At 39.6% G+C, this 9,792-nt stretch overlaps 1 protein-coding gene across 1 annotated transcript; it reads left to right on the top strand.

Moving 5' to 3' along the window:
• Nucleotides 1–654: 654 nt before the first annotated feature.
• LOC122011104 (U-box domain-containing protein 4-like) lies at nucleotides 655–1,578 on the top strand. Its single transcript, XM_042567535.1, has one exon. The coding sequence runs from the start codon at nucleotides 655–657 to the stop codon at nucleotides 1,576–1,578; it is 924 nt and encodes a 307-aa protein (XP_042423469.1).
• Nucleotides 1,579–9,792: the final 8,214 nt, after the last annotated feature.

Below are 9,792 nucleotides of genomic sequence, written 5' to 3'. Positions count from 1 at the left end.
CGATCATTAACTAACCTAGCTCACCATCAAGAAGGATACCACATTTTGACATATTAGACCATTATCAACTTACCAGATTATTATAAGCTTCAATAAAGGTAGAATCACAGTTGATAGCTTGCTTGTAATGCAGAATTGCCATGTCAAGTTGACTTTGTTCATAATAGATGCCAGCAAGGTTTCCTGCGTCCAGATATCCCCAATGCATAGTTGACATAATAAACTCTCTTCAGAGCATAGTTTGCAGCAAAGTTATCCACAAAATCAAAAAGAGATTAACAGTCCAGTGGAAAAATAGGAGTTATTGAATCACGTAGCATATTCCAGTGAAAGTATTCTGCAACAGTAATGTTATGAAGAACCTGAAATAAATAGAAAATGATTAAGAGTTCACACAAACAAGAGCTACACATAGTAAATAAACTTCTCTTCTTTTGTATGCAAGTCAACAACAAATCATCATGTACTTCAAAAATCTACAATATCCACAGTTAACAACAAATTAACCATGCTTTTTTAGCACATAACTTGTGGCAGAGAACAATACCACACAGCATCCTACTAAAAACTATTATATGATTCCTCAAGTCAAAGATGTCACAATAGTTCATATTTATACTCTATCAACCTGCATCCACAAGACCTACTAAAATAATGAAGAATGGCAATAAACCATTTGTCTTCCAAAAAAGAAGCAACTCAATCAAGACTTCAAACATCGAGGCCTTGTTCAGACTCCAAACATCGTTAGCAGCTAACCGAATCACAGCAATCAAAGCTAACCGAATCACAGTGTTAATGCTAGTAGAACAATTATCAGCTGATTCGCAGGAAGTGAAGGCTGTCGCAGCCCGTGAACTCCGATTAATGGAAAAAATCGGGAAGGAGAATAGGTCTTTCATTGCAGAGGGTGGAGCAATCCCATCTCACTACCGGCTTTTCTGGTCTACAAATCCAGTTGCTCAAGAGAATGCCCTGACTGCAATATTGAACATATCTATTCATGATGAAAATAAGAGAAAGATTATAGAGGAGAATGGTTGTTTGGAATTAATAGTATATGTTCTGAGATATTGGTTAACTACTGAGGCAAGGGAGAATGCAGCTGCTACATTGTTCAGCCTCTCTGCTGTCCATGACTTCAAGAAGATGATTGTGGATGAGCATGGTGCTGTTGCAGCACTAGCTGATTTGCTGATGCAGGGAAGCCCAAGGGGAAAGAAAGATGCAGTGATGGCCTTGTTTAATCTTTCGACCCATCCTGAGAGCTGGTCCCAAATGTTTAATATGGGAGCAGTTTTAGCCCTGGCGGGAGCTTTGAGAGATGAAATTGTTGCTGAGGAGGCTGCTGGAGCACTGACATTGCTTATGAGGCATCACATTCTGGCGCGGACAATTGCAAGTGAGGATACTGCAATCACAAATCTAGTAGGGTTAATGAAAAGGGGCACCCCTAAGGCAAAGGAGAATGCAATTGCAGCTTTGCAAGAAATGTGCAGACGTGGAGGATTAAATGTGATACAGAATGTAGCTAAGATGCCAATATTTAGTGGTTTAATTCAGACCATCTTGCTCTGACATTGTTTACCTTCATCAGTACTAAAAACTGATTCCACAGCACACCTTGTTCTAATAGTACATGATCTGCTCTCCAATTCTTCTCTTATCTACTTATAATAAGCATCAACTTTGAGTCAAAAGTTTACAAAGAATGAGTTCAAACACTCGGGGAGAGGCAATACCTTGTCGACGTAGCACTGTGAACATGACTTGACAGTGAGCCACTGTGGACGGCCGAATAGCTGAAATGTGAATGGAAGCATTAGAGAGATCAGAATAAGGGAGAAGGGAAATGGAGAAACAAGGATGCTAAGTTGAATAAGCTCTAGCAAACAACAAAACTTTTGACAACACAGAAGATACATCACTAAGCATGTAACATGCAACAACAAAAGAACAATCATTCCTAAACATTCCTCCATTTCATCGAACCTGAAACACCACAAGTATCACAAATGAACAATCCACAATAACAAAAGATTTTTTTGTTTGTTTGTTTAGAATTGAGGCATCAATGGTGGTTGCCTCACATGTGGTATCCACGTTCGGAGAGATTCATGGTTGGAGAAGTGAAGGTCTCTATGAGCAGCATGCCTGCGCCTGCTGCATTGACATTAGGGTACACGTAGCTTACTTTGTCCCAAGCAGATGCCATGAACAGGAATGCCGCATGGGCAAGTCCAGCAAGCTTGGTCGACAAGATCAAATCATAGTATCAATTCTGTCAACAAATTCGTAAAAAGCTAGTGAGATTTCTGCTGTCATTCCATTTCAAGGATCATGTGTTTGTCCCCCTTTCATTTGTACCTTTAACAAACCGATCATGTTGACATACTCCGTCGGCTCCGGGAAATCTTCGTCGGGGTCATACACATTCGCCCACCTCACATTCTTGTTCACCTCGTACACCTGCTTCCCCTGGGCAAGGCAACGACATCGATCTGCACGCCGGGGTACCTATCCTTGATGAGATGGATCACGGGGAAGAAGAGGAGGTTCTCTTAGACTCCGCCGAAGATGACGCAGTAGCAGAGGCGCACGTCGCCGCGGACCTTGGAGGCGAGTGAGGCGAGCTTGACGTTGAATCCCATGGGAACTTGAGGAAGCCGTAGGGGTTGGAGGGGTTGTCGGGAGGGCGAGGGTCCTCCTCCTTCTTTCCGTCGGTGAAGAGGGATCCGTACTCGATGTCGGGGTCCTCTCCGCAGTCGAAGGGGTCGAGCCAAGGGTTCTTCTTCTTCTTCGCGGCGGTGGCGACGAATCGGAGCCGTCCTCGCTGAGGATGGTACGCCGAGGAAGAGGATAGGGCATGGGTGTGGATTGGGGAAGGGAATGTGTGGGAGATGGGGAAGGAAAAGCTACAGAATGAGAAGAAGGTCTCCTCTTCTCACCCAAAGAGAGGAGTTGGAGGAGATGCGGTGTGGTTGGATGGAGAAGGAAGGGGCGTCGATCTAGGAAGGGGAAGAGGGAGATGAGGTTGAGAGAGATGGTCAAGTTTAGGTCTAGGTTTAGGCTGAGAGAGATGGTCGGAGGAAGGAGCGCGATATAGGTTTAGGTTTGGAGGGAACTTTGTGTAGTGTTGTAAATTTTGGCTAGTGGAAAAATTAAAATATTTTATTTTGGTTTATTAACACTAAATTTTAAAAACCGCTATTAAAACTGGTGTCTATTAACGAAAAAAAAGGCGCTCATAGACATCGGCTAAAAAACCGATGTCTATGAGCGAAAATCTGCGCTCATAGACACCGGTTTTTGGAAAAACCGATGTAAAATACTCAAAGACATCGATTTTTGCTTAAAACTGTTGTTGTTCCACCGATGTCTATGAGAGTTTTTCTTGTAGTGGACCCAATAGGTTCTTGTAACGTTAGTAATGTATCCAAATAAACATTTTAGATGCATAAACAATGAGTGACATCTAGTAAGGTATCATTGCTATCCAAGTGATGAGAATGTCGAGATTAGACTTAACTTTTCCGTGACTATTATCTTGTATGACTCAATCCCTCTATACTTGATATCTAGATTGATCAATGAGGCATAGACCATGTCATCCTCTTATCAATTTTTGTATTTCTTGATCTCTAAGTAGCCACACTCATACACATAAGCTCAATATCTCATATTGACTCATTTGATTATAACCATGCATTTTTGTGTCCTACAAATTAAGGGGTCCACAGATATCACTTCTGTCATATGGAAGGGATAGATCCCATCTACATCACTTACATCTCTCCCTATAACTCATTACATACTCAATGATCGATTTTATAGTTCACTCTATTACAGTTGATGTTTGACGATACCAAAGTGCACAACTCCTTATGTAGAGAACTGTAGTGACTTCAAGTCTAAGGACTATTCATATCAATAGTCATATGAGAATGTTTATGTCACTCATATAATGATCCATAAAATATTTTCATGGCGGATCATTTAGTACATATTCTCTAATTGTTGGGTTTTTCGGGCCACGAAAACCACTTTTTCGCGTCGCGGAAACCCCGAATCACCCTAGCCAACGGATCTCGTGCGAAGAAAATTTTCAAAACAAAATACGAGTACGAGTTCCTACTTAGATCTATTCCTAGATCTACATGAAACGAGTTATACCTTTGAAGCGAAGCCCTTCGCGTTCCCGCTCGTCCAAACAGTGCCGGATCTCAAGAGTATCAAGATAGATACTCCTCTAGAAGTATCCACACGGACTCATACGTGGAGAAAAACACACAAAGAGGTGTGCTAGCACCTATGTGTGGTTCGGCCAAGTTGAGGAGGAGAGGGAGAGGAAGAGAGCTCCAAGAGGAAGAAGAAGGAATAATGCACTTGAATGAGGAAAATCAATTTGATTCCCATTCAAAAGTGGCCGGCCACTTTCAAGTTGTGTAACTCCCAAAAATTGCATTAAGTGCAATTAATGTGAAGCTATTAAAGAAAATGGCTTTGTAACTTCCATGAGGTGGCACCCATGATGATGTGGAGTAACATCATTGGTCCACATCAATGCCAACTCACCAATGAGGTGGCATAAAGTCAAGTCAAACTTGACTTTTATCTTCCTCTCAAGTCAAGTCAAACTTGACCAAATCTCTTCCATGGTTGATCTAATCTAACCATTTGATTCAAGCCAACTTAATATAATGAATCTAATTCATTAAATTAAGTTGATTTAATGAGTCATAATCTAAATTAGACTAATTGAATACTTGAATCAACTTGAGTCCAACTCAATTAGCCCAATTTGGATTACTCTTAATCCAATTTGATTCATCAAATGAATCTAATCCTCTTGGTTCATCATATAAACCAAATCTCCATCTAATTGTCCTTAGTGTGTGACCCTATAGGTTCTTGTAACGTTGGCAATGCCCCTAAACTCATTTAGGAGCATAAGTAATGAGCGGTATCTAGCAACACATCATTACTACCCAATGTTACAAGAATGATGAGATCCAACATCACCTTGTGACTACTAATTGTGACTCCTCACAATATATGACAAGTGTCCTTCTATCCTAGACATCTAGATTGATCAATGTGAGACATAGACCGTGTCATCCTCTGATCAATCTAAATCTTGAACTCCAAGTAGACTCACTAAATCAAATGAGCTCAATATCTCATATTGACTCATTTGGGCATGGTCATGCACTTCGTGGTCTCACTCTATCAAGAATACCGATGTCTCTCCCGTCATATAGGAGGGATAGATCCCATCTACATCACTCACATCCCTCTGCATAATTTGTTATATACCCAGTAATCGCCTTTATAGTCCACCCAGTTACGGGTGACGTTTGACGAAACCAAAGTACATAACTCCTTATGTAGGGATCTATGGTGAATTCAGGTCTAAGGTGTAACACCCCTAGAAAGCCTAGATAAGAAAGTAAGGGTAATGAGAGTACGAATGTAGTGAAAAGAAGGTGTAGATATTCTAAGTTAAATATTAAGATGGGAAGGATTTAGATGATTAAAACTTTATGAAAGAAAATAAAGTTGAGAATATAAATCATCTATGCATGATTTATAATGGATGGAATTAATGTAGACAAAAGGAAGAAATATGAGATAATATATACATGTATGAAATATTTATGCATAATGCATAATATTGTAATATACGAATTATTATGTACAAAAGAAAATAAAATGTTAAAAGAGAGATTGAACCTTGGATCTCTTGTAAGGAACATGTATAGGATATCAAAGGGGATAGGAGAATTATTGATAAGAAGAGAAAGGACTAAGTAGTTAAGAATAAGAAAGGATTCTTTTTACTTAAAAGGAAAAGGAAGTAAAAAGAAGTAAAAAATATGTTAGGAGAAGGATTTGATCCTTGGTTCTCTTGTGGATGCATGCATGTGTTAACCAAGTGGGATAGGAGAGGATATTGTAAGAGGAGAGATAGGAATTTGTATTAAAGGAAAGAAAAGAGAGAAATTAAGGGAGAACTCAAGAAGCATCTTCTCTAGAATATTCTTAACATTAAGAAGAGAAGTAAATAAGGAGGATGAATCAAGACAAGTTTCCTCCCCTCATTTTAGTATAAATAGGCATGGAGGGGTGACTTCAACTTCATCCTCACTCACTTTCCTCCTCTCCTCCCTTGGGTGCCGAAAACCCTCTCCCTTCCTCCTTTCTTCTTCTTGTTGCCGAGCAACACAAGAGGAAGAAACCTCTTCTTCCTCCTCACTCCCTCCCTCTTTTTTTTCTTGTTGTTGCCGAGCAACACAAGAGGAAGAGGTCTCTTCTCCCTCCTCCTCTCCACCAAAAGACCTAGCCACTCTTCTCCTCCATTGGTGCCGAGCAAGCAAGCAAGGAAGAAAGGTCCCCAAGCAAGTTCTCAAATCTAGGAAACTTAAGCGAAGAATGTAAGCTTCCCCTCACCTGTGGTACAAGGCTTTTATGTGATTTTCGGATTTATAAGGATTAGAAAACCTAAGAAAGAATTTAAGAAAATTCGGCTAAAGAAAAGGTTTTCAAATCTAGGATGATTTAAACAAGACCTCATTTCATGATAAGATTTTCTATGCTATGTAGAAGGATTCCTTTCCATGATTTTATATTGATATGATGTATGATCAGAGGAGTATCTAACCTTAGGATTTCAACCAAAAATATTTTAAAGAGGTGAGTAAGATTATTGTCTAACCGAACTAGTGCAAGGTTCCTTCTATGAAATGCTATACATAATGTTATGTAATATGCCATGATATGTGATAGCATAGGAAATGCTAAACATAATGAGGAGAAAATGAAATTATGTTATATGCCATGATATGTGATAGCATAGGAAATGCTATACATAATGTTATGTAATATGCCATGATATGTGATAGCATAGGAAATGCTAAACATAATGAGGAGAAAATGAAATTATGTTATATGCCATGATATGTGATAGCATAGGAAATGCTATACATAATGTTATGTAATATGCCATGATATGTGATAGCATAAGGAAATGCTATACAAAATGAAGAAATGAAATTATGTTATGTCATATGCCATGATGTGTTATAGCATAGAAAATGCTATACATAATGAAAAGAAATGAAGTTATGTTATGATATGTGATAGCATAGAAAATGCTATACATAATGAAAAAAAATGAAGTTATGTTATGATATGTGATAGCATAAAAAATGCTATACATAATGAAAAGAAATGAAAAGAATAAATGCATGAAAGATTGTTAAGGACATGATATGATAGTTATGCATGATAAGTTATTTTTATGGTTTGTACCATGGGTGGGCTCCGTAAACGCCCCGGGGTCGATGGAGTAAGACTCGGGCCTCGTCAGTAATGGGCCTCTGAATGCCCTAGGTCGATGGAGTAAGACTCGGGCCTAGTATGTATGCATGATAGGGTTCAAGACTTGCTACCTTGGACCTACCTATGAAGCGCGCGTATTATGTATGTGGTACAAACCGGTATCCCCTTAATGATGATATTAATTTCAAATACTTATTAGTATAAGTTTTCAAATTCATGATGCATTGCCTACATATGTACTTGAATTATCTGATGATTAGATATAATGTCATGTGATAATATGATATGAATATGATACCCTTGTATGTTGTATGCTTATGATATTACGCATGATATTGATATATGATGATTTTCGGTTTCAGTGAGTAGGAAAGGAACTTACTGAGCCATGAGTGCTCATAGCTTACTTTCCTTATACCGCAGATATGGGGGACGGATATTCGGAACGACGGAGCAGCAGGAGGAGCAGATAGTGATGTGTGTGGTGGTGGCTCGGCAAAGAACGATTCAGACAAATTAATATGATTAGTTATAGAATCAATATTTGAACAAATCAGAATATGTGATATTATGCTTAATAAATTAAATTCTTTAAAGTTTTTATTCTTCCGCTGTTATAACTAAATCATGTACGTAAGTAGTATAAGAACGTAGCGCCGCCTTTGGTTGGGTAAGAAGAGCGGGCGTTACATAAGGACTAGTAGTCATACTAATAGCCACATGAGAAAGTATATGACACTCATATAACGATCCATGATACTTTCTCATGGCGGGTCATTCAGTATACATTCTCTAATGTATACCCATGTGTCAACTTGATATCTCTATATCCATGACTTGTGAGATCAAGTCATCGAGTTGACCTACATGCTAGTCTTATTGCATTAACATTGTCCCTGAATGTTATTACTCGACTAGGAATGATTTAGAGTAGTGTTCCCTATATCATCTCACTATCAATTCAACCAATCGATTGATATAGGTATGAACCTTCTACTCAAGGACGTTATTATACTTAGTTTATTTGGCACCAATACAAGTAAGTATAATAACCAAACAAATGCCTTTATTAATATAAAAATATGATACAATAAGTCCATAATATAATCATCAAATGATTGGCTCTAGGGCTCTAGCTAACAATCTCCCACTAGCACTAGTGCCAATCAATGTAGGCTCTAAGCCCAAATGACCTAGTGTGGCCATCATGCTTCCTCTGTGCCAAAGCCTTGGTCAAGGGATCTGCGATGTTAGCCTCTGTAGGTACTCTGCAAATCTTCACATCTCCTTTCTCGATGATCTCTCGAATGAGATGGAAGCGTCGTAGTATGTGTTTGGTCCGCTGGTGTGAGCGAGGTTCCTTTGCCTATGCTATAGCTCCATTGTTGTCACAATGGAGCTCAATGGGGGCAGCAATGCTAGGAACCACCCCAAGTTCAGTGATGAACTTGCGGATCCAAACTGCCTCCTTTGCTGCCTCTGATGCAGCAATGTACTCGCCCTACTGTATCCTGCTTCGAACTCTTCCAGCTAACAGCACCACCATTAATGCAAAATACGAACCCTGACTGCGATCTATAGTCATCCTGGTCGGTCTGAAAGCTAGCATCACTGTAACCCTTTACAGCTAGCTCATCATCGCCTCCATATATCAAGAAATATTCTTTAGTCCTTCTTAAGTACTTAAGAATATTCTTGACCGCTATCCAGTGACTTTCACCTGGATCTGACTGGTATTTGCTCGTCATGCTCAAAGCATATGAGACATCAGGTCGAGTACATAGCATGGCGTACATGATCGATCCTATGGCTGAGGCATAAGGGATCTGATCCATGCAGTCTCTCTCCTCTCTAGAAGAGGGACCTTGAGTCTTCGAAAGACTCACGCCATGTGACATCGGCAAAAATCCCTTCTTGGAGTTCTGCATGGCAAACCGAAGGAGTACCTTGTCAATGTATGTACTCTGACTTAGGCCAAGCAATCTCTTAGATTTATCTCTATAGATCTGTATCCCTAGAATACGGGATGCCTCACCTAAGTCCTTCATTGAGAAGCAACTCCCTAGCCAAGTCTTGACAGACTGAAGCATAGGGATGTCCTTCCCAATGAGTAGTATGTCATCCACATACAATATAAGGAAGACAACTATGTCCCCTACAATCTTCTTGTAGACACAAGGCTCATCTTCGTTCTTGATGAAACCAAACTGTTTGATTGCATCATCGAATCGAAGATTCCAGCTCCGAGAAGCTTACTTTAGTCCATAAATGGACCTATGCAGCTTGCATACTCTGCTAGTATGCTGTAGATTTACAAAACCCTCAGGTTGTGTCATGTACACATCCTCAAGAAGGTTTCCATTCAGAAACGCGGTTTTGACATCCATCTGTCATATCTCATAGTCATGGTAGGCTGCAATAGCAACCATGATCTGAATGGACTTAAACATC

The sequence above is a fragment of the Zingiber officinale genome, chromosome 8A (genome assembly GCF_018446385.1).
Source record: "Zingiber officinale cultivar Zhangliang chromosome 8A, Zo_v1.1, whole genome shotgun sequence".
NCBI lineage: Eukaryota > Viridiplantae > Streptophyta > Magnoliopsida > Zingiberales > Zingiberaceae > Zingiber > Zingiber officinale.
Note: the sequence above shows the minus strand (reverse complement) of the source record. Positions and strands in the feature narration are given on the sequence as shown.